Source organism: Peromyscus eremicus, chromosome 6 (assembly GCF_949786415.1).
Source record: "Peromyscus eremicus chromosome 6, PerEre_H2_v1, whole genome shotgun sequence".
Classification (NCBI taxonomy): Eukaryota; Metazoa; Chordata; class Mammalia; order Rodentia; family Cricetidae; genus Peromyscus; species Peromyscus eremicus.
The window spans coordinates 127931204-127956757 of record NC_081421.1 but is presented as its reverse complement, the minus strand read 5'-3'; the positions used below and the strand labels follow the sequence as shown (position 1 = coordinate 127956757).

Genomic DNA, 25554 nt, shown 5'->3' with positions numbered 1-25554 from the left:
AGATTTAATGGTATAGTTCCTACAGTGTCAAGTCCAAATAGTACAATTTTAGCAGTACATTATTTTTTTAACTTATCAACTGATAGTTTTAAATGTTTCACTGTGAATTTCTTTTGAATTCATTAGAGTAATTTGTTTTGAGCTCATTTGTAACTTTTATATTCCGATCTTAAGTTATGGTGATTGGTTAGGAAGGACACACTCTTGGAATTAAAGACTTTACCAAAGCATGGCTAGAATTAGCCCCTGTGCTAAATGACTATAATTATATCTTTAAAATGTATTTATTGACTTACCATTCTGATAAATATGAATTATCAATTTGAGTACAGTAGCTATTTTGACATATTTATACATGTAGAATGAATTAATAAATATACCTACCACCTAAAAGCCTCAGGCAGTCTCAATGATCTAGAGAAATCAGAAAGCATGGCTTTCTGGGCCTTGAACTTGAATTTCAGGAAATATTGAAAAAGAGGAGAAATTTTGCTATGCAATCATGCAAAAAATTATGATCTAACACAAGATGCTAATGCTATCAAGACAAGAAAGCGTAAATGCTTGGTGCTTTATATCAATTATCTCAAATCCTAATTTTCCCAATACTAAAATGTATGTAGAATAAAATTAAGCTTATTAGGGTTGTCCCTAGCAGGTGTGCTGAGAGTCTGCTGTTTAAAAATGACTAGCTTATACTAATGGCTAATGATTCAACAAAAGTGTATAAATGTAGTCACTCTCATGATGGTTGTTAAAAAAACAGTGCAAGAAACTAATTTAAATTGGCAATATTTCTAGTATAAAACCCAATTAGATCATCAATAAGACATAGTGTGGGGGAGCCATCTTTGAAGATGGCATCTGATGATCTCACCTCTTGATACCATATGCCTAATAGTTCCCTTCTGTAGAGAGTAGGGCTGTCCCATGCAGCTAATAAAATACTGCAGAAATGACAGTGCGAAGTCTAACACAAGGTCACGAGAAGTGTGGTATCACAGCTTCTATCCTGCTGTTTCCTAGATCACTGGTTCTGGAGAAAGCCTGTTGCCATGGCACAAAGTCACTCAAGCAGTCCTGTGGAGATACCCACATGGCAAATAACTAATGCCATCTGCCAGGAACTGCCACCAACACCATCTCCCTGGCCATGTGAATGTGCATGTGTGTGAGTGTGCATGTCTTTGTGCATTTATCTGCATCTGTGTCTGTGTATCTGTTTACATGTTTGAATTTGTATCTGTGTGCATATATCTATATATGTGTACATGTGTATATATGTGTTCATATGTCTGTGTGTGTCTGAGTGTATGTGAGTGAGTGTGTGTGTGTCTTTGTGCATTTTTGTGTGTTTGTGTATGTGTGTACATGTCTGTGTGTATGCAAGTACATATGTGCATATCTCTGTGTGAATGTGCCTGTGTATTCATGTGTGTGTGTCTGCATGTGTGCATCTATGTGTGAGTGCATGTATGTATGTCTCTGTGCATGTGTTTGCGCATGTGTGTGCATGTTTGTGTGTAAGTGTGTGCATGTGTGTATTGTATGAATATGTATGTATGTGTATATGTATATGTGTGTATGTGTGTTTATCTGAATGAAAATGTATCTTTGACAATCTTGGTATAAAAGACATGGACATTTGTAAGCATTTTCTTAAATACAAGTAAAGTCTTGTAGAGATTATTTCTGAATGTTTATGGAAGGATCACAGATGAAAGCCCTCTGGGAAAAAAAGAGTTTGCCAGAACTGTTCCATCCTGATGTGGTCTCTGACAGAAGCTTTCTCTTGGATAGGGTCCTGGGGATTCAGGAGAAACTCTGAAACCTGATGTGTGTGTCCCTGTGGCATGTGTACCTAATTCCATCTTGTTTCTGCATCCTTCACTGCAGTCACTGAGAGTGATGAGTGAGGTTCCGTGAGCCATCTTTTGTTCTGCAGTCAGTGATCCACCTGAAACGCTATTGCTCTTGGTGTTGTGACTGTTCAAGACATTTTTGATAGGCTGCAGAGCTATCCTGGGTGCCAGAGTAAAGGGGTTGACCCCATGGGCTCTGCCTGAAGACTTATGAGACCCCAGCTCTGCCACCAACTGCCTCAACTTGTGCAGATGCTTAGGAAACACTTTGTTTTCTGTGAGCAGAAGGAAGAGAATCAGCACCTGTTGTCACTCTGTCTTAGGAACTAGCATCTATTGGCAGCTCAGAGTGCCACCTCTGCACAGCAATGGGTGAGCTTCACTCTGAACAGCCTAGGCCATCAGGGCAGATCACCTATGTGCAGATCCTTGGCTCTCCCAAGTTCCACGTATAAACTGCTTTATGGTAGTTTGAGAGGAAATTATTCTAGCAGTGTTTGGGAGTTTGGATATTTCTTCAGCTATAACTCAAACAATGATAGATACACTGCTCTCTGGACTAACCGTGTTCTTACCCTTCATATATGCATCTGATTTCAACGTATTCTGCAGGTGTGTGAAGGTGTTTTGGAAACATTGGTGGAAGAATCAATTTACCTTTCTTGTCAGCAAGTGGTTCTGCAACCCATTTCTCCAGCAAGGACTGAAGCTACATGCCTGCATTGACTGTCCCATTGCTACATGTGCTGCAGGCTGCGAAGGCCCCCAGGATCACTGTAGCTCTTTTGGCAATGCTTAAAGGATTTAGGAGAGAGTATGACTCCAGAGCATCACAGGCAATTGGAAATAAGGTAGACACTAACAAAGGACCTTGTATTTGGAGGACAAGTGATTCTTACTGTTAGCTTTTGGGGACTAAATGCCACAGACCAAAATCTGAGTTTGAAAGACAGGTAAGACAATCTTAATCAGTGTTAAACTGCCTTTTATGGAGAACAGGAGTCTCAGGGGCTCTTGCAGAGATGTCTTAATGGAAGGAAGAATTGAGGCCCCATTTACTACAAATATTGCCAAGATGTGCCTCATGCTCATAGATATTTCTTGGGCAACCAGATAAGAATGTATCTGAGCAGAAAGTTTTGTAACTTTCAGAAAGTGGAGCAGCACTCTCCAGGATAATGTTCACAGAGATCACCACAAAAGAACTTTCCAACCTGGGTTTCCAGAACCTTACACAGACTATCTTGCTGGATGCACAAACTTAGTAAGTAGAATGAGGGGAACTACGTGCCAGCTCATCTAACCCCACTGTGTTTAAACCAAGTCTCCTATAAAGTCATTAAGGAAAAGATTTAGAATTGTGGATAGCACAAGTTAATTAGCTAAATGATTGAGAAACTGAAACCTTCCCAGTTTCAAGAAGTGCATATAAAACATTTCCAAACATTGAGGCAAAACCATAGTAACTTAGAACAAAGCATGCTGTCGACAGCCTTCATCATTGATATAAACCTTCTCTGTTGGTGTGGGAGGCTGTCTTCAGCATATCGACTTCTGATTCCGATTTCAAAAGCAGAAGGATAAAGAAACAGCTCAGGGTTAAAGTGCTTGCTGGTCATTAGGGCCCATGCTCATTCCCCCAGGAAAATCGAGGAGTGGCAGGAAATGTCTGTAATCTTGGAGCTGGGAAGACAGAGGTAGGAGGACCTTACCAGCCCAGCCAAAATGGCAAACTCTGGTTCAGTGAGAGGCTATGTCCCAGCAAACAGGGTGGAGAGTTCACAGATAATGACTGTTCTGTGGAGATGGAATGAACCTGGGCATGGATTTTTGACCTCCACATGTACTCCTGGGCTGAGCATGACTACACATACACACACATGCATACACTATTCATGTGCAACTACAATAAAACCGAGACACCTGTTTACATCATGTCCATGCTCATTCATTGTGAGTCAATATGCAAGCTCTTGTGTGCTTTCACTGGCTTTCTTTACAGATATCAGCTGAAAGTAGTTATGATTATGATCTCAGTGTGTAAATCCCACACAATTTGTTCAATAGAATTGCAGACAGTATTTAATGTTTAGACTTAAAAGAGGCAATTTCACAAAGTTCCACTTGACATTTTTCTTGGTTATATTCTTTATATTTGAAGGAAAATACAAATCTATAGAGATAATCCACACTCCCTCCTGTATTGTAGCCTCCAGTTAACCCACAGTGGTCTTCATTTCTGGCTTGGTAAGAGCTACTAGAGAGGTTTGAATGAGTCTACTGCTGGGAAATAAAGTGAAATCTGTTGGCTCATATCTTCCTTTGCTCAGTAGCTCTTGCCAAGATTTCTGGGACATCCCGAGGGCACAGCCACACTAAGCAGAAGTAAAAGAAAAGCTTTGAAATCCCCTTGCTTAGTCCTGTTTTCGTGCATGACTTCTCCTCTACAGGCCTGACAAGAAGAGAATATTAACACACAAGCCTATAAAACAAACCATTAAACTTTCTCATGGTAGAGTGAGGCAGGAGAAGGGTTCTGGCTTATTGAAGAAGCAGAATTCAGACTGCTGCCCCGTTGCTTTTGAAGTGTTCTCGTGTAATCTGTGCTCAAGCCCTTGAAAGGCATGTTGCCTTTCAAGTATACATGGTTGCTAGGAAGAGAGAGACAGAGAAGGGAGTGGTATCAGCATTGGGGCATCTGCAGGCATCTCTGAGATTACAGAAACCAATGTGGACATTCCTTCTGCAAAGTTATTAGCTCGTCAGCCCCTGTGTGAGCCCTCCATCCTGCTTGCCCATAGGAGGATGCTGAGGTTTATTCAAGCCACTTACAGAAACCGTCGAGAGTTAGTATTGGAACACAAACATTAGCTCAAAGTGCTTGAAACACAGTGATGCTCACAAAGCCCTTACTTCTTCTCTCCTTTGTACCATTCAAAGGCCGGAGGCGGCACACCTGCACCCTCGCATCTTATCAGCCCACTGCGTCCTGGGGTCACGGTGCCAGATTTAATTTCCTGAATCGTAGGTGCAACTGAAAAAGAAACAAAAATACCATGGTGGGTAAAGAGAAGTAATCTTCAGCAGAGATGACACACACACACACACACACACACACACACACACACACACACACGAGTCTATTCCTTCTATATTCAAAGCAATCTCATGCCTGGCAGTCCAGTGCAGACCAGTCCCTGTGTTTTATGCTTCAAACACCAGACCAAGTCACTTTGAGCTCCATTTTTCAAGTTGGACAATAGATGAATGTTCTCGGGGAGTACAGAGTAAATGCAATACATTTTGGCTGGGTTTCTATTGGAAAAATAGCACAGTGAGGCAAACACCTCATCTGTATCCCGGTCAAACCGCACTCCATCTAACCCTCCTCTATTGAGCGATCACAGCAGCTGGCATGTGCCGGCTGCTTCAGGTTCTTGATTTCCTCACATGATATTCTGAGCTTGGAGGACATTATTCCCATTTTACCAATATGAAAACCTAAGTTAGAGACATCAAACACTGTATGAAGGTGAAACCGCTACTTAGGTGCAGAATTGGAAGTCAACAATGGTGCATGAAGCTGGGGATACTTCCCGGTCTTTTGTAATGAGTGACTTTGTGACATTGTCTTGTGTCTCCAGATGCTCTCCATTTCCAAAGCTCTGAAGACTGACTGGATGCTGTGTCCTCCCTACTCCTCACTCCAGCTAGCGCAGGTTTCTCTTCACTGAGTGATTCACTGGGATGGATCAAACCGTAAACTTAGTCACCAAACGGCTGTTGAGCCTGCAGCATGTACCAGAGCAACACGGCCAAATTCCTAACACATGACTACAGCACAAGTCATGTGGAGGCGGGTGAGCAGGAGATAGACTACAAACAGCAAATGTCATGGCTAAATGGCTTAAATAAAATGCCCAGCATTAGAAAGTGACAAATGGACTGTGGTATATGTAGTGTACTTCTTGTACTCTGAGTTTTACCCTCACAGCAGCATCGCCAGAAAGTCATCAAGGAATGCAATGCAGTTTCATTTAGACATCTCAGGTATTCTTTCTGGTGTGTATGAATGCAGAAACTGTACATCCTCCCTGAGAATGAAGAATCCTGAAGGCGTAGATGGGGATTGTGTGCTAGCCTTGTGGATATCTGAAGAAAGCCTCCCAGGTAGAGATGACAGCTAAGCTGTGAGACCCTGAAGCCACAGTAATTTTCATCTTGGTGAAACAAAGAGGGGATAGGGGCAAAATTGGTGCAGGATGGAGAACAGGAGGGACCTTCAGGGTCCTTGGGGATCTAAAGAAATCATGCACCATAACACAGGCATATCACTTGGCTTGAGCTTTACAAGCGTCATAGGATGCTGTGCTGAGGAAGGGCCTGTCTGAGGCCAGAAAGGAACAGGAGGGAGGCTTTGGGGACTGCTGTGAGGGGGCAAACTGTGCTGACACACGAGGATGGGGAAATGTGTTTGGTGCAAAGTGGCTGGAATCCACTGAGAAGTTGGGGCCATCAGGACTTCTTGATAGAAGAAAGTAAGATGTGAAGGCACCATGAGGTGAGGGTGATTGGCTTAGAACACTGGAAGATTTGTTTGGATACCTACTTGGTATGATGGGAATAGTCAGGTAGAAGAGGATACCCATGTGGTGTGATGGGAACAGTCAGGCAAGAGAGGATACCCACATGGTGTGATGGGAATGGTCAAGCAGAAGAGGATACCCACATGGTGTGATGGGAATGGTCAAGCAGGAGAGGATAACCATGTGGTGTGATAGGAATGGTCAAGCAGGAGAGGATAACCATGTGGTGTGATAGGAATGGTCAAGCAGGAGAGGATAACCATGTGGTGTGATAGGAATGGTCAAGCAGGAGAGGATAACCATGTGGTGTGATAGGAATGGTCAAGCAGGAGAGGATAACCATGTGGTGTGATAGGAATGGTCAAGCAGGAGAGGATAACCATGTGGTGTGATAGGAATGGTCAAGCAGGAGAGGATAACCATGTGGTGTGATAGGAATGGTCAAGCAGGAGAGGATAACCATGTGGTGTGATAGGAATGGTCAAGCAGGAGAGGATATCCACATGGTGTGATAGGAATGGTCAGGCAGAAGAGGCTTAGGGGGATCTTAAGAGTTCGATGAAACTGTCTTTTCATGAGTATTTGCATTTTGAGCAAGGTTTGGACATAACAGATTCTAAATGACACCACACCAGAGGAGTCCCTAAAACTAGAAGCTTGATATACAAGTCAGTTAAAAGTATGTCCTGAGTAAGTGTGTACTAGAGATATATTTGAGGTTTCTACAGAAAGCAATAAGATGGGGAGGCTTTAGTGTTGATTCCAGTATCTTGTGAATACGGAACAGTAACCATTCTTACAAGAGAATATTGTCTATCTTTTAAAAGTATCTGCTAAATTCATCATTTTTCTATTCCTGGCACTTCATTTTGAAATAATAACACCTCTATTATCTGCAGTAATTTTATTCTCAATAGTAAAGTTTAAGTTATACTCTAAGGAAAAAATGCAAGGTAATAATTTTAATTGCTTTAATAACTTAGTGAAAATAATGAAAGAATGTTTATCAGAAATGTTTGAATGAGAAAATAATATGAAGTAATATGTTGTACATGTAATTAAATGTATGAATGTACATATAGAGACAGAAATACAATATAAGGAGGAATTCAATAATCCATAATTTTTATTTTGAATAAAGATTCATGCTGCCTTGGAGAACACAGCCAAAGACACACAAGGCATCCACTACACGGCCGCTCACCATCGGTTGCTATGTGTCTGCCTAATTGAGAGAGGCTCAGGCGAGGCATCTTGTCTACAGTTCTGAGAGGCTTCCCTGATCCTTTCCTCGTCATGCTAACAGGGTATAGTCTCTTACGATTTCCAACTATCATTGAAGACAAAATAACTATATGCAACAGGCCTCTGTCAGAAGCTTCTGCTGATGGTAGGGTTAGTGAAATTAGTCTCCCATTTGTCAAGGGGGCCATGACTCATTACAAACAAATGCATGAAATCCCAAACATTGCCTGAAGACCCAAGCGTAATGAACCAAAATAAAAACCTAATTTGCCATTAAAAGGCTTTTATAACAGTCCAGTGTGCAGATGGCTGGGCACTGGGTGCTTGACAGCCAACATTAAAGAGACAGTACCATATCTGGGAGCATGTAGGCAGCTCTGAAGGGCAGTGACTGTAAAGACACATACCATGTCATACAGAATTATAGACAAAAAATGCATCAATAATTAATAGAAATATGCATTAGAAAATGTCCCAAGTACATATTGTGTGGTAGAGAGACACAGAAATGAGGGCTGTGGGGTCTTAAGTATGGAGAGTGCTTCTCATGGACATTTCATTTCATGTCCACAGTTATAAAGTGAGCTAAAGTCTCTATTGATTTTTCTTAGGAAAATGAAAATTCATATTACATTTTAATGTTATTGTACATGTTTTGCAAAGACATTATGGGGAATATGATTCATCTAATTATTCATTTTTCCATAAGTACCAAATTCTTGAAACAATAATAAAAGTACCCTGTACAGCTGGACACAAACTCTGGAGCATGTGAAGCAGTTTGAAGGAAGAAGGATCTCTTTTACATGGATCAATGGCTGAGCTCATTACTTTTGTGGTAAGAGATGAGTGGAGAATCAAACTGTGGGAAAAGTAGCCATGAGTGCGGTCTACACAAAAGTGAAACAGGCTTAAGAGCCAGAACTAGGTCCTCGAAGCCCAGAGCATGGTCAATGGCTTCAAGGGGATATTTGAGAAAACATAGTGTGCATACTTCTGTGAGCCTGGTTTCACAGCATCTGAAAGGCCAGCATAGTGGCTTTGGATGCTGTGCCATGGAGATGAGAGTTGGCAGATGTTCTAGCAGAAGAGTGGCATTTGCCTTTAATCCATGAAGAGTCATTGGCTGCTGGCTAGAATAGCATGCCAAAGGAAAGGAACAGAGCAGGCAGGCTTGTTGGGAGCTAGCCTGACATCCCTCAGAATGACAAGAAAGTCATAGGCCACTCCATAGAGAAGGTAGGATTTGTGGAAAATAATTAAATAGATCTTTGGCCTATTTGGACCTAACTAGTTGGTCAATAGCAGTGGGATGATTTAGGGAAATTCCAGGTTCACAGTGCTTCAAACCCTAGTCATTTGTTTAAACCCCAGAAATTTCTAAGGATGCCAGGAAGGGTTCATCCCCATAGTGCTTCTCAGAGGACACACTGGAAACACAAGTAATATATAATTCCAGAAGGTTTTATATAGGCTATTAATGAGTTTCATATTTCTTAAGACATGATCTGGTCTGTTAGGCCTATACCATGTCTTTGGTAATTTGACTCACAACTTGTAGCAGAATTGAGTTCCTCAGGCTTTCAGGTGCTTATGAACCATGTGGCCTTTAGTGACTCTGAGTAAGGAGGAAGTTGCAAGTATTTGCATTGAAGGGGTAGGGTCAACCACTTGCTTGACAACCATTATTCCAAATTAAATTTCCAACTGAGCCTATAACAGCTGAAATCATAAATATGCTAGGCCAACTTGTCCAAAATAGCAATTCTACACTAAAATGTTCTAAGTTTTTTTTTTTTTTTTTAAAAAAAGGGATTAGTCTCTGTCCTGGAAAATGATTAAATGGAGTGACTTTTCTGTGAGATTCTGCTCTGTGCCAGCCATGTAAACTGTGTCTAAAGATGGGACACACATATTGTCAAGTACTTGTGTTTGAAGACTGTTTTTCTTTTCACAGAAACTGTTTGAATCCATTCAAATGCAACATTTCTAAAACACTAACGTGGCAAAGAAAGTTAGTGCTTGAGCCCTCAAATTTTACGAGTACAATGGTGTTCCTTGTGGGTGCATTGAACATATTTGAGCACAATGCTCTTTGCCAAGTCATATCTGCCTCTGAGCTGGAGCAGAAGCACAGTGAAAAACAACTGGTTTCAGACAATGTCATCAGACAGATGTTAGGTAAGTGCTAAGAGCAGATGTTGGGGAAAGCCAGCACAAAAGTCAACCAGGGGCCATTCAACACTCGTGTGATTAGATGTTCTGCAAAGAGCAGTCTTTCCTTTTCTTGTCTCGGTGGGGTTAGTTCCTTGTGTTGTGTAGCCAGTCATTTCAGGAAGATGGTAATGAAAGGTTCTTCGTCAAAACTCCAGGCTGTGTAGGTGCAGACAGTAGAAATGCTCTCCTTGGCACTTAAGAGTCTAATCAGACTCATTTTCCTAGTGACACGACAATAGCCCAAAGACCTTCTTGTCTTTTGCCATCCTCAGTTGGTGGTCTGGCTATTCACAGCATTGTCATCAAAAATACATACATGCCAAGGAATCACTTTAGTAGATTTCCTAAGCCAAAGCAAGTGAAATGCAACTTGGGAGACTCATTCGTTAAAAGCTGAGAACTATCCACATACCTCAGAATGATGAACAGTGATAAGGGCAGAGCATTAAATAACTGTAATAAGGAAGCATGCCCAAGGAGGAAAGGGAAGTGCAGGTTTCCCAAAGAATAGGACAGCAGGAAGAATCATCCTGACAGAAGCTATGTAGGTAAGAAAACAATGATGCCTTTGACTTGGATTCCAGAATTTATGGATTAAAATGAAGCAGTCTTTGAAAATAAATTAAAGTTTCCAGAAATCACAGAATAGAAGACAACAGGTCAATCGTGTGTGTGTGTGTGTGTGTGTGTGTGTGTGTGTGTGTATGTGTGTGTTTTTGTGTGTACGTGCATGTGTGTGCCTGTGTGCACTCATGTATACACCCAGTGGTGGAATTCTAGCTGAGGGCTTGGACAGTTAGCAACATACTGTAACACATAATCGTATCATAGCCCATCACTATATTACCATCACAGATGAGGATAATGATAATTGAAAATATTTTCTCTGAAGACAGTAGAACCTCAGTGCACAAATACCAATAATATTTCAGAGTTTATTGATTCACAGAGAAAGGACAGATCAGCAAACTTCAAAAGAAATTATGTCCTTGGTTTATAAACAAATTTAACTTCAAGGGGAGCCAAGAACTGAACATGTTATTGCTGATGGGAAAAAGGTGTAAAGAACTCATATCATCATAATGACAATAAATATCAAATCAAGATAGAGTTGAATCTTTATCTGCATGATTTGAGGACTCTAGCATTACATTCAATCTCTGGCCAGCATTTACCTTCAGCTTTCTCCAAGATTAAACTTATAGACAGTGGTGAAGTGTGTGGCAAGAAGCCTCCACTTGTAGTCATGTGTGGATCTAACACTCATTAAGTTAAATGTTTCTAAATCTCAGTTTCTTCATCTATAAAGTAAGTGCTATCTACTTCCCCAAACTGCTGTCCAGGCAATACAAGACAGTCCCTGAAGAGCTTAGCTTAGTGGTTTGCACTGAGTTAGAAGTCAATAAAAACATCTAAAGCAGGAGTTATCTCAGGGGAACAAGCACCATGGCCACATACTCTCACTGTGCACGGACTGTCAAGATACAGATGGAAAGCGAAGCTGATTTGTAAAAGTGTGTTTTCCTTACACTAGAGGCCAGTAATTAACTCAACTGGAAGCTGGTCTAGGATATTATTTTTTACTCTCCCAGATTTCCACATGCATTCTGCTTTTTAGTAGTTGGTTTATTTAGAAGCCAGATACGGTAGATTTTGCCTTACATTTGCCTGGCCAAGGAATAAAAGATCTGGGCTTCAAAATGAGACAGAACACGAAAAATACATGTAGCACAAAAGTACATCTTTTAGAAAGGCATACATTGGGCTGGGGAATCCTATGCTTGGGCATTTCAAAACCAATGCATTGATTCAGTTAAATATTTGATGAGGTAATTTTCTTTTCCACAGAAGAAAATTCTGGCACTAATTAATACATTTACAACAAAATCACTACACTTAAGCTTTGGGGAACATCCTGGAAGAGGATGTGGAATGATTTGAAGAGCCAGATGATCAAGACACTGGCCGAGAAACAGTCAAAAGGACACTAAGGAAAGGAGTGATCTCTGAGGACTGGAGGGATGAGTCAGAGATGAATAGCATATTGGATGACACTCCCTAAGAATTAACAAAAATGTTATAAAAAGATTTTCTGCTTATTGTTCTAAATAATACTATGTTTTTAAAGAAAGACTGGTATCAGTTTCAAAATGTGGCTGTTTTGGACTTCACATGTCTAAGATTCTTGCTATCAGTCTAAACAATGACACCAGTAATAGATGGACTCTTTCTTTGAACTCCTCATGGGTTTATTTTCCATCTGACCTTAGCTTTACCCAAAAGCATGACTGTAAACATAAAGAATTAGGGATGAAACTATAGGCTGGAGCTGGTTCTGCCCTCATAGAATAAGGATAGAATCAGTTTCTTGGTTGACTGAATGGTTTATTATTTCCTCTGGTTACTGCGGCCTTCAATAATCTTAAAATAGAACATTAAGAAGTTGATTAAAATTCAGTTATTAAATTGTTTAATTCTGAGAAATGAATAATTCATACTGCTAATGCATTCTAAAGAATCTTCTTCCATGCATAGTCTTACAGGAAGAGAAAAGAAACCCTCTGAGTATCTAAAAAGAAAAAGAGAAATTAAAGAAAAATGTAATTTATATCATAGAAAGGGGTTGTAAACTATTCATTTCTTCACTCTGCCCTCTATATCAAATGCCTGAGGGAAGAGGATAGAAATCTAACAAGATTACAGAAAATACATCCTGTGAAGAACATCCCTCCAAACAAAAACCACCAATTCCTTAGGGCATTGGTTGCTTTCCTCACTGCTGTGATCAGACACCTGACGAGAAACCACTCCAGGGAGTTGAGGTCTCTGGTTCATGTTTTGAAAGGGCACAGTTCATTAAGGAGGTGATGGCCTGGCTGTTGGTGGTAGCTACCACTCACACATGCAGGAATCCAGAAGCAGGCATAGACCATGAGCATTGCAGGCATGAGCTCAAGGTCAGCTCCACAGTGACACATAAATCTACCCCCAGTAAGAAAATGAGCCTGTTAACCAGAACCACATTGATTCCTGTATTTTGAGGTGTAAAGTGTCCATCAGCCCACCTTTGTATTCTGGGGAAGCTGTGCTGTGGTGTCTCCACATCTTCAGGGAGCAAGGGTACAGATGTGTGCGCAGACCTGTCACGACCCTGCAGACAAGAATCTAGTAGGAAGTGTGATCAGTTCAGGAGGAGCCAAAAGACAGAAGACAAGCAGGAGGTATGTCACCTATAAACAGTGAGTCACAGGAAACCAGAAGAGGCAGGACGATGGTGGGGAAGAAAACTAGAATTTTCAAAAGAAGTGGTGTCAGTTTATTTGGGACTAGGAGTATTTCACAAGGAATAAAACCACTCTTCCTACAGTGATTAGATAAAAACATGACATGATAAAAACTGCCTGATGACAAAGTAATTTGACAGCTGAAGAGTGTGTCAAGAAAGAAAAGGTCTGACTGACGAAAAAGAAACCCCGTGTCAGCAAGAACAACACACAAATAAGCTGTCAGGAAGACCCAGGCTCCACCCTCCACACACGTGTCTATTAACACAGCTATCATCCTCTTCCTGGTCTCAGTCTCTCGGTACCTCACTGAAAGTTTCTAGGTCCTCTGTGTTTACGGCTCCCACTCTGAAGAGCCTGTTCAACAGCAGCTCTACGACCAGGCCATGGCTGCCTTCAGAGAACACTGCCCAGTCCTGAGAGACTCAATTTCGTGTTTAAAATACAAGAAGTGCTTTAAGCACACAGTGGCAATGACACAGGAATGTTCTTCTCAGGTCAGAGAACTGGAGTTAGGACATCTTCCCAGCCTACGTCAACATAGCAAACATTTTATAGTATGGAGAACTGAATAGTTACTTTTTTGAAAAAAACATCCAACAATCATGATGTACTAGGATTTTATCAAGTGCTTGATTTCAACCATTGCTGTAAGGACATGGGATTGAATGAAGGGTCTGCCCTTGTGGACTACATATTCTAATGAGGGGTGATAATTACCAAATAAAGGGCTAAAAACTGTGATGCAGTGATGATTGATTTGGGGAGTAAGACTTTTAAGACAGAAGAGGTCACGGGTAGAGGTCATTGGGGTTCTTTTTCCATATAGGGGGTGAGAGTTTTTAAAGAGCAGGGGCTAGAAGGAAATGAGGAAGTCAGCCACCATGCAGAGACGCAGACAATCAACATTCCAGACTGAGGGGTGTCAAGAATAAAGGCCTTGAAGGGGGCTTCTCAAATATCATAGTTTAAATAGCCTTGGAGAAGGTGCAAAAAAGATGATACCTGTGCTGTATCAACCCACAGCACGAGGGTTTCACAGGTCACTGGTGGACTGAACCCGAGTTCTGAATAACAGAGTAATATCATGAAGTCATGAACAAGATCATGCTCTGCAGGGATGGTGGATTTGCCATGCTTTAACAGAAAAACTGGGGATGCTGTGCTGAGAACAACATGTAGACACAGCAAGGTTAAAAGTGTGAAGGCCAGTGAGAAGCTAGCCCCTTAAGCTGAAACAATATATATCGGAGGGGATGGTAATATCTGGGTCACCATGCTCTGTGTATGTGGAGCTGTGGTGATATTTTGTTTGTGATCCAACAAATAAGGCTTGTCTGAAGATCAAGTGTGGAGTTAAACCACTAGTTAGCCAGAGAGGCCAGGCAGTGGTAGCACACACCTTTAATCCCAGCACTTGGGAGGCTGAGGCAGAAGGATCTCTGTGAGTTCAAGGCCACCCTGGGCTACACAAGATTGATCCAGTCTAAAAGGGAAACAGAGCCAGGCAGTAGTGGCACACGACTTTGACCCAGCCCTTGGGATCTCACACCTTTAATCTTCACACTAGGGAGGTGGAGACAGAAATGATATGGCTGGGTGGAGAGAGGAATATAAGGCAAGTGGAGACAGAAGCTTGGCTCCCTTTTCAGGCTGAGGAGTTGGCAAGGTAAGAGGTGGTAGCTGTGGCTTGCTCTTTTGTCTCTCTGATCTTTCAGCATTTACCCTTATATCTGACTCTAGGTTTTCATTATTAAGACCAATTAGGATTTGTGTTGCATCGAGCAGTTATCAGCATACTGTGTCCAATTCACAACACAAATTTTTTTGTCAAATAAAATAAATTTTAAATAAAAACAATAGTGTTGGCCTTCGTGATGGCTTTGGGGTAGATGAGAAGCCACAAGAACCTAGATGGAAGACTTCTTAATGCCAGTCCTCTAGCCTGAGACAAACATTCCTGTGGCATCCTGTGCTTAAAGCATCTAGTGTTAAACAAAACAAAACAAACAAACAAAAACCCATCATTTCTCAAATTCTCTAGTATTGTGTGCCTCAGGAAGGACCAATGCAATGTTCACATTTTTGGTAAGTTACAAAAGTGTACAATAATGTCTTACATTTTTATCTCTTTACACACACACACACACACATGTATATGTACACATACATAATTTAACATATTGAACATAGCATTTAGGTATGATATGAAACAAAGGATCTGAAATAGAGCAGCTGACATTAGACTCTCATTATTGTGTTTTAGATAGTATTGTATGGAGCACTATCAACATGGGTGTTAGAGCATCACAGCTGGGTAGCAAAATTCTAGAAGATTCTTACATTTTGGTTTTTATATGTAGCTCCCACTGATATATTTCAAGAAGAAAAGAATCTCAGACAATGATGTGGCTAAAGATGACTTTAGTCAGTTATGGCCACAATAATGTGACTTTAGTAGCAAATAATAACCAGAATCTTCCTCTCATTGGGTGTCTGTTCTCTTTTGCTGTAATGCTGTAGCAAACACAGTAGCATGGCCATTTCATCATTTGTGGAGCTGGAGAGAGAACAACTCCTACATGTTTGTGTGTGGGGGAGGGAGGGACAATGATTACCAAGGAATTATCTATACTGTTTCTGTAGGTAGAGGTTTCCAAAGTCACTCATGTTCAGTATTTCTTCCACACCAAAGTCAAAGGGATGTGTGAGTCTGCCCTCAGAGTTTGCTTTATTTTCTGTTAAAGTGAAGCATCTAAAAGAAATAGTAGATTCTAGAGTAGTTCAGAGTGGAAAATACATAAGTGAAGATATACACAGAGAACAGACTGGTAATGGCATCAGGAATGCAGCAAGTGTGTGGTTTGAAAACCAGGGGTGGTGAGGAAGGGGTTCTTGAGGTCCTGGGCAGACACTGATGAGACCCATCATGGGACAACGTGCATTGCACTTGGCAACTTAAACAGACTTTTATGCCTCACGTCACCCGGTTTCTCCATGTTTATTATGCCTATTCTTATTGCTTTCTTCTCTTCACTTATTTCCTCTGTGGTAAAGGACTAAAGTCATGGTGACCATAGAGAAGCTTGAGGTGCTAATGGAATGAGGAACTTCCTGGTGTGGAGTGATGGCTGTGGGGTCTTTCAAGGCCATGAAGTGCCAGAACACTATAGACACAGTGGATTTTTTGCTGAATAAGTGAATGAGGAAAGGAAGTGTCATCTCTATGAAGTACTGTCAGCCACTCTGGGTCCTTTTTATAATTCACCCCCTCCAGAACTTTCCTTTTAAAAATTATTTTACATTTAAGTGTGTGTGCATGTGTGTGCATGTGTGTGTGTGTGTGTGTGTGTGTGTGTGTGTGTGTGTATGTATGTGCTTGAGGTACATGAGTGCCCACACATGCATATACACCAACACCCCCCCTTGCCATCACTCTGTATGTGGAGGTCATAGGACGACTTAAAAGAGCCAAATCTTTTTCTTCCATGCGGAGTCTAAGGTGTGAATTCAGGTTATCAGGCTTGATTAGCACATGGCTTCATGGTCTGATTCATTTCACCAGCCCCTTTACAGATCTTTTCACCTCAGTGCAGCTCAGTTCCCCAAAGAGTTCTGATGACTGTGGACTGTGTTCAAGGAGTAAAATAATAATCAAATACATTTTATTGTATGCTTTAATATGTATAACAATGCCATTTTCTAATAATGTACATTTCCCAAAGATGTTTAACTAGTAAAGATCTAGAAATGGAATTCGTTTATTATTATTAGCCTATAATGTCATCTAAAGCTAAAGCTTTTCCTGACATTACATATTATAGACACAGGGAGCAATATTGCAATTAAATAAATGGATATGTTTGTTAAAGATCTAATTTTGACCAAAAAGTCCTTTTACTAACTGAATCTGAATTATATTTTCATTTGGGTAATCTATTCACCTTGTGTATAAGCTGAAGGGGGGGGGGGTTCAGTCCTGTCTGTAGACAATGAGGATATTAGAAGCAATTTGTTTGCTTATGCCCAGGTGGGGATCTTGAAGCAGTGTGAGCTGTGGTGCCCTGCCCCCAGGACTCTGCTTATGTCCCCAGTGTAGGTGCTCTGTCTGGGTTGGAGTTCACTGTTTTAGTGTGGAGCTCAGTGTGAAACATGTGTGACACGTTACAAGGCCGTGAATTTAGTGAATTTGGACTGGATGATGCTCACATCTGACTTCACCCACAAGTACTTTCCAATGTGTCCCATGGTACGCCCCATAGCCTCGTGGCCCAAGGAGGTTTTGCATTATTTTTCTTAAGAATTATTTTATTTTAAATATTGTACATGTGTGTCTTACTGTGTTTGTGCATGTGTGTGGGTGCCCATGGAGGTCAGAAGAAGGCACTGACCACCTGAAGCTGGAATTTCAGGTGGTTAAGAGCCATCTAACCCAGAACTTATCTCCAGTCATCTGCAGATGCAGCTCTTAACTGCTCAACTGTATTCCCAAGCCCTAATTTTACATCCCTCATACTGAGGGAATCCTATGAGGTGGACTGGCCATGTTACCAAATAATACATCTTACTGTGATCTGATACAGTGTGTGTGTGTTTGTGTATGTGTGTGTGTGTGTGTGTGTGTGTGTGTGTGTGTGTGTGTATGCACAAATGCCCACACATATCTTCAATTTCTTCCAAAGTGTAAATAAACCTGTATTTGCTAATGGAACCAAATGTCCAAAAGCATATTTCATAAAAAAAAAAGGAAATTCAGATTACCCAGCATTGGCTTATCGATACAGAATAAGCAGGAAGACTGGGTAGAACAGGTTTTGTCTTTTAATGAGCTTTGGGACTTCCATGCATACTTGTTATGTTGCCCTAATTACTCATAATAATTCTAATGTGCATTTTATATTTAATTACAATGCTTATAAAGATTTGGTATGGACAGTAAGTTATTACAACTAGCATGTACATAATGATTATGAACTGAATTTATTAGCTTTTACACCAGCACTCAGTGTTGGTAACTTCCAACTTTACCTCAGTGATTAACCACATTGTCTGATTAAACAAATATTTGTGTGAAATTAATTACAAATGCCAAAGCAGTGTCCACATATTTCTGCTTTTGCCAAATTTCATCAAGCTACATTTTCCGTTTCCAGAATATTCCATTACCAGAAAAACTCATTTTATAATATTAAATACAATTTTTCTCAATTATTTAAAATACCATAGTCTTAAGATATTTCAGTAGAAAGCCTGAGATCAGATGGGTAACGTTTTGCGATATTAGCTATTTATATTCCAAACACAAAGATAAGCAATTAAATAATCCTCCCACTTGGTAAACACTAAGAATAGTTCATTTCTATCAATAATAATTCTCTTTCCATCTGGCATAATGCATTTCTAGAAACCAGAAGGGATTATTTTTCTTGCAAAATTGTTCATATGAAAAAACAAAACAGAAGCCAACACAGATTCATTTTCTGCTCTTATATATTAGTGCAGGGCACGAGGCTAGTGGACATTCAGGACATGCTATTCATAACTAGGATTGCCATATGATTTTCTTATGGCAATTATCTAGAAAAAGAACGCTGACCAGAACTAGTAAGTGTGTGGCTATGACTTTCCTCAGGTGAGGTCTGTTGCCTTGTTCCAGATGGTTGTGCTTGACTCAGGCAGTAATTAACTTTGCCTAGCAGAAGCACATGTAAGAGACAGAAATAATACCAGAATTAACAAACAGATTTTATCTGAAAAAAATCATGTATATTGACATCTATATAGTGCATCAGTTAGCAGCTTTGCATTAAAAATCAGTCCATTAGAAGGCCAGCTTAGGGCAGTAGTAAGGAGTGAGACACCAAGCAGTTATGTTATCTTAAAATGCGTGTGTGTGTGTGTGTGTGTGTGTGTGTGTGTGTGTGTGTGTGTACATGCATGCGCATATACACATGCATGTGTGTGCAGGTGCACATTCAAGTGGAGGTATCAGGACAACCTGCAGGAATTGTTTTTCTCATTCCAGTGTGTGTATCCTGGTGATTAGACTCAGGTCTTCAGGCTTGATTATGAGTGCTATACCTGCTGAGGCATCTACTGGCCCCAAGGATTTCAATATTTTAAAACTTTAATTCCTGGCTTCACAACACAAGAATGATGAAATATACCCTAAAGACTTGTGGAAGTAAATGAGAGTGCACAAAAAGAAATCATAACATGTAGCGGATACCAAAAACCTGAAAAAGTTCAATCACCCGGTGCCTCCACCATGTGAATCCAACAAGTCAGAAGCCACCATCCTAAGACTCCAAAACAGCCTGTGCTGGGCTGACTGTGAAGTGTGCTTGCAGGTCATACATGGATGCACATATGCATAAATGAGTGTGCATGCAGGCTACACACGAATGTTTGCATGTGTACACAAGTGTGCACATGAACACATGGTTATCAAGCTCCACTAACTGCCATCCTGATGTAACAGTGTTACACACCATGGGCTTGAGTTGCTAGTCTGCTCTTCTCATACGTTTATATGAAAACCATTTATAGACCCATGTGATGCTCACTGACCTATGCAATGAATTGATATAAGATTCTTATAGTATCCCTAATAATAAAACATTATAGCTAACTATTTTATATTATAGAAAACATATTCCAGAATTATGACCATTCCTGTATCATATGACTGCAGCACCATTATTAAAAATTAGAGCAATTGTCTCCTGAAATGCATTCTAACCTCTACGTTTCGGTTTAAGTCCTTATTGTCAGTTTCTGACATTTATTGAACGTTGCTGAATAACAATGATACAGAATAGGTCTTGCAGCTGGAATCCATACATACTCGTCATATGAAGCACACTGATGAAAAAATTTTAGGGTTTCTGTGATTCAGTCTACTGACTTAAGGAAAGATTTTCCAGGGTTATTCTCTTTGGGAAGCTATGTGTGTGGTAAGATGGAATAAGGAAGGTATCTGGTGAAACTTCTCTTCAATCCACTCAATATTGTTACGAAAACATTCTTTGATTATTCATTTAGTTTCACCAGATGGCTAAATGCATGTTTTTATGTCACTCTACTCATATATTAGTGCTGTATCCAGCCTTCATCAGGGAGGCTTCTTACTGCAGTGGGTGGCAGTTGATGCAAAAGCTGTAACTATCCAACATGCTGACAATAAGTGATGGTAGAATGCTAAAATCACCCCTCCAAGACTCGGGGGCCATTGCAGAAGAGGGCCAGAAAGAATCCAAGAAGCAGAGGATGGGGAGATTTGCAACCAAATGATGCCTTTTGAGTATGACATAGTCATCACATGTATTGACTGAGTGCAACTGTGATTTCCTTTGCTAGACCTGCACAGGACGGCCCCTCAATGTTTCCACATGAATGGGAGAGATGTGGAGCCCTGCACACCTCTAGAAACCATTAGCAATTAAAAGCTGTTGGGGAGAGTGTCATTTTTTTCAGTGGTGTAGTCTTGGTAAACTGCCTTTACTTCAGTAAATAACCTTCCACCCGCAGGAAAATATAATTAAACTCGGGAAAGTAGGAAGATGAGAGAAAGAGGAATAGGGGTTAAAATGACAGACACTGTATACATGCTTGACGCTGTTAAACAGAAGAGCAGCTGTGCGTCTTTGAAAACATTTCTGTTTTTAACTATTTCTTTGGCATTCATGGACTTCACCCAACACCTCCAGTCCCAACGGTGAACTACTTGTTCCCACACCTGGTTTGTAACCCCTCTTTTCTGTCAGGACATGCTGCTGGGGTCCCTGCCACCTTTTTAGTGACTATATGGTAGTCCCTCAGGGGTCAGAGTGAATTACTACAGTGCCAGCTTTCACTGAGTGCATTCAAAGCCTCAATAAGCTTACTGCTGATAATTTTCCTGTGGTCTAAAGTTAACTCTTCTGAGCTAACACTCTGGCCAGTTAGGGAACCTTGACAGTCTGAATAAAAATGGGAAATACCCAAGGAAGGTGTTTGCCGAATATGGGTCGAAGTATGGATCTACCCCCACTGTATCTGAATTAGTTATGTGAATGTGATTTCTCACTGGTCTCTTGCTCACTCAAAAAGGAGGAATTACTGATGTCTGTGAACACAGGTCCATAGATGAACCCCTTTCTCCTGGGAAGAAGAAGGGCATATACTGTTTCCATGAGGGAAATTTTACAAACAGAAGTCCTGTGTGTCTGCAACTCACTGGAAGACAAGTCCACCTGTAGAGGGTGGTACAATCTAGTGCATGGGGCCAGGGGCCACAAGGCATACTGACAAGGTGAAGAATTATAACAGAAAACTAAGAATGCAGAGAGAGAGATTGGGGGAGAGACTGGATCATTCTGACTTGAGGTTGCAGGTATCATGTGAGGCATTCCTACAGTTGTTTGCCTGTCCAAATGGATCCGAGCACAGCAGTGTGTGAGCCCTGTAGGATTTTCACAGTATCTTCTGACAGCTTGTGGCTATTTTACGGGTGGACAGATGGACTCATTTTGTACGGGACTGGCCTGAGCAAGCCTGTGGGCCATGCCTGACCTTAAGCAAACAGCAGGTGGACCCAGTGTGTGGCTTGGCAAATCACTCCTGGCAAAATTGTCCTGGCCAACCGTTTGTGAACACAGACAGCAGGGGGTGATGGTGGGCACCATTCACACTGGTTCTGATGTGCAGGCAACTGAGGCTTGACTTTGAACTTTTCTGGCGCCTGCCACCTAGTGGGTAGAGGAATTGGGATCATCCATGTTGTCATTGTATTTTTCACCCAAGTCTGCAGATGAAAAGCCAGGTTCTTTCAATCACAATGACACTGGGTCCCCCAAGGACAAATCCTTCAGTTCAGTCGAAACCATTTCTGTTTATCTTTTGCTTTAAATTGCTATGATAACTGAAAGAGGAGATGACAAAAGAGCTAAGTTAGAAGCATGAGGACACAGCTCTTCAAGACATCGCTACAGGAGTCTATGGTTCTTGAGCTCCGAGCATTTGGGGGTTCCCCTACGTCTATCCTGTCTGTTCTTATCTATCTTATGTCAACTTTCTCATTACTAGTGAATTTTAAATATTTCCTTCCTACTGTATGCTTGTTCAGAACCAGTTTGAATTAGCAGTTGCCTTCTCCCTTTAGAGTGCTCCTTGTTTGGGGTTAGTCTTATCACTGACTGTTGGTTAGGACATTGTTGCCTCACTGTGAAAACACCCCATTATTTTAAAGTTGAGGGTTTACAAGGAAAACTAGGACCAGGGATTCAGTAGTTTGTCAGGAACACACAAACAGGAAACAGGGCTTGTGGTGCCTTGTAGGTGCCACATCACTTTCTCCCAGATCCATCACTCATGTACAACTTTTGCCTCACAACTCCACATTATTATGGTCTCCAGTTGGGTCTATCCTTACTCATCACATAATCTTATGATGAATCTTGATTACTGAGATCCAAATGCAGCTTCACTCATGAGTTAGTCTGGATTTCACTAACGGAAAGAATGAGGACCCTTATTATAAGGAGAACATCCTATGGAGGTAGATAATCTAGTAACATTGCTGCAGAGTTAAAGATTTAAAGACAGACAGACAGGACTTGGTAGAAGGAAGGAATCAGATTTGTTCCAGAGGTCAGTAAAGAAACACTAGATCTGTCATATGACTTGAGGAGCAATAGATGATCAAAATATGGAGAAATCCCAGAGGACAGGGGAGGAAAGAGACTGAACAAAGATGGCTGAAATTTTAGTAGGCAGTCCAGACAGACATTAAGGGGAACAGAAGACACTGAAAACCAGAAGGCAGTAATGACGAGAAGAGAGTATCCAGTTCCCACTGCTCTTAATCAGGAAACCAGAAAAGGGCTGTGCAGTAGGGCAGAACAAAACAAACAACCTCCCACACACAGCAAAAAATAAGCCCACAGTACAGCTAAGATGGAAAGGGACTTTGGCTGCAACTCAGGACCGCTCCTGGAGGGGAGGCTGGGAACAGTGCTAGGAGCAGCCGGGAACACTGAAGCAATGAGCTCCGAGTCAGAAGCAGGGGTATAGAGACAGGTATGTAAGATGAGAGAGGGTTTCAAGGGGGTAATGAGCTGGAAAAAGGAATGAAATGGTAGAGAGGAGAGATGAGAGAGAATGGAAGCTGAGGATGTTATAATCGCTCCTGGGTCTTCAGCTGTGCAGCTGGGTGCTCATGCTGTACCCCTGCAAAACACTCAGCCCTTCCTGACACAGCTTCAGTTTGGAATCTGACATGGCCTTGAGACACCAGAAGTCAATATTAGATGAAGAGATGTGTAGAAAGGTCTAGAGCCCAGAGAAAAAGTCTGTCCTGGTGTTAAGAATGTTTGAGTCACTGGTGTTAATTGAAGTCATGGGTCAGATCTCAGGAGTGACACAGAGCTTTTAAAATTAAAAAAAAAATAGCATCTTCTTTTTACTGGACACATTCAGACTGTCTCATAGTATCTGATTCATTCTTGAAAACTGATAAAGGTTTTAGGTTCTTGCACTGTCAGGCACATGATTCTATAAAATCAGAGAACACTAAAAATTCTTTAAGCAAATGAGCAAACACTCAGTGATGAAGCAATGTAAAGATGGAATTTTAATGTGCTGTTAATTTTCATATAGTCATAATGATTCTGTTAAATACTGGTGCTGTTTTCATATCTTTTAAGTCTTTTGGGGATAGTAATACTTAGAATGGGGGTATTATGGTAGAATTGTCTTACTGTAAGTTCTGAGGAAGATATTGGCTTTGACAAAGGTGACATTAAATATGGAAGGAGTTTAAAAAGAGGCATGGAGACAAATCATTCTTATTTCTAATTAGTGGCAGGGAAATTTAGCATCCAGACATTGTGCCTAAGCCCTCCCTACTTCCATGTTAACCCACTTTTATTCATTTAGTTTTTATTTTTATCATCAAAACTGTAGGATTGTTCTTGAATGGAAGGGTAAATAGAATTCCATGTGAGAAGAAAACAAAACAAAAACAAAAAAACTCTTGAGAGTTTAGCATCTCTACCAGGGCAAAGGTTAACCACAGCATGAGAGACTGGTCAACTGACAGGAAGTAGCATCTGTCATTGCCATCAAAAGAAAGTGCTTCAGTTATGAGTGGCAAGCCATAACTGTCTGCAGACCTGATTGGCTATTTGCTAAGAAATATCACCAGATAATATCTTTCAGACATTTAGGGTCCATTTTGATTCAGCTTTATGAAAAGCCCACACCATCTTGAATAATCATACTGTCAGTCATTTTTTAACTTGCAGAATGGTTATTTTCATAGCTGAATGCTGCTCAGTGGAAAAATTAATAAAAGCTATAAAACATGTATCTGAAAGGAACACATTCAGTGGCAAGCTACACGGTTCTCTCTTATATGACTTTAGGTCACTGATTTTCTAACAACATTCCGGTAGCTTGAAGTCGAGGGGAGAACTGAATGAAGCCAGCATGTAGACCCACACAAGGGTTTGTAGAGTAGAAAATGGAAAGCAGGGAGAAATTTATTGTGTGAAATTCACAGCATGGTGAGCACAAGAGTGATATGTCTTCTCTCCTTTATCATGATGGTAAGCTATGGAAAGCGTAGCTTACCATTACCTAGGGCCATGTGGCTCTCATGCTGTAGTGGGTAAAATCTGTGTGTTCTATTAATGAGCGATATGATATTCCACTTATCCTGCTTCTCATGCTTCTGCAGCAGATCCATGTGTGCATATTGGAGTTCATGTTTACTTGAAATATATATTCAAAGAGAGGTGTGTATGTTTAGAACTTTAGGCCATTTATGGATAAGTGAAATAGGTCTCTTCCTCCTTTCAAAGACCCAAGATTTTTCCCGTTGTTCAATTATATGTTCAATTACATCCATTGTGGAAAGCTACAGTTCCCTCTTCTAAGCTTGCAGGCCTTTTGCTTGTCTTATAAAATTCTATTTACCCTTGACATACAAAAATATCTCCATAATATCAATGATAAAAATAAAACCCAAAATATGTAGAAAATAATATAATGTAAAATTAAAGGGTGCTTAATTTAACCAAGGTAGGCAATAGAGTTGAGATTATATTCATGCAGTATGGTATTATGCAATGGGTTTCTACATACTCTGAAGTAGCAATCATAGGATGAAAGTCTAAATGGTTTTCCTTATTGAAGTCATATTGAATCTTCATAACACTTTATGTGTTATGTAATTACAGTCTTACTGTGATGACAATATAAAAGCTGTTGCTCATATATCACAGTGGTTGGTCAGAATTTACCATGTATATATTTTTCTAAAAGCAGAAGAAAGGAAGAAAATGAAAAAGGAGAAGAGGAATCAGAAATTCTCCTTTT

General features: G+C 40.7%; 1 protein-coding gene across 1 annotated transcript in view; it reads right to left on the bottom strand.

The window, feature by feature from the left end:
• Negr1 (neuronal growth regulator 1) overlaps positions 1–25554 on the bottom strand; it is a 742197-nt gene that overhangs the window by 155731 nt on the left and 560912 nt on the right. The window contains exon 5 of the mRNA XM_059266497.1: positions 4776–4896. Within this exon, the coding sequence (XP_059122480.1) occupies positions 4776–4896 (121 nt within the window). The remainder of the gene's footprint in view (positions 1–4775; positions 4897–25554) is intronic.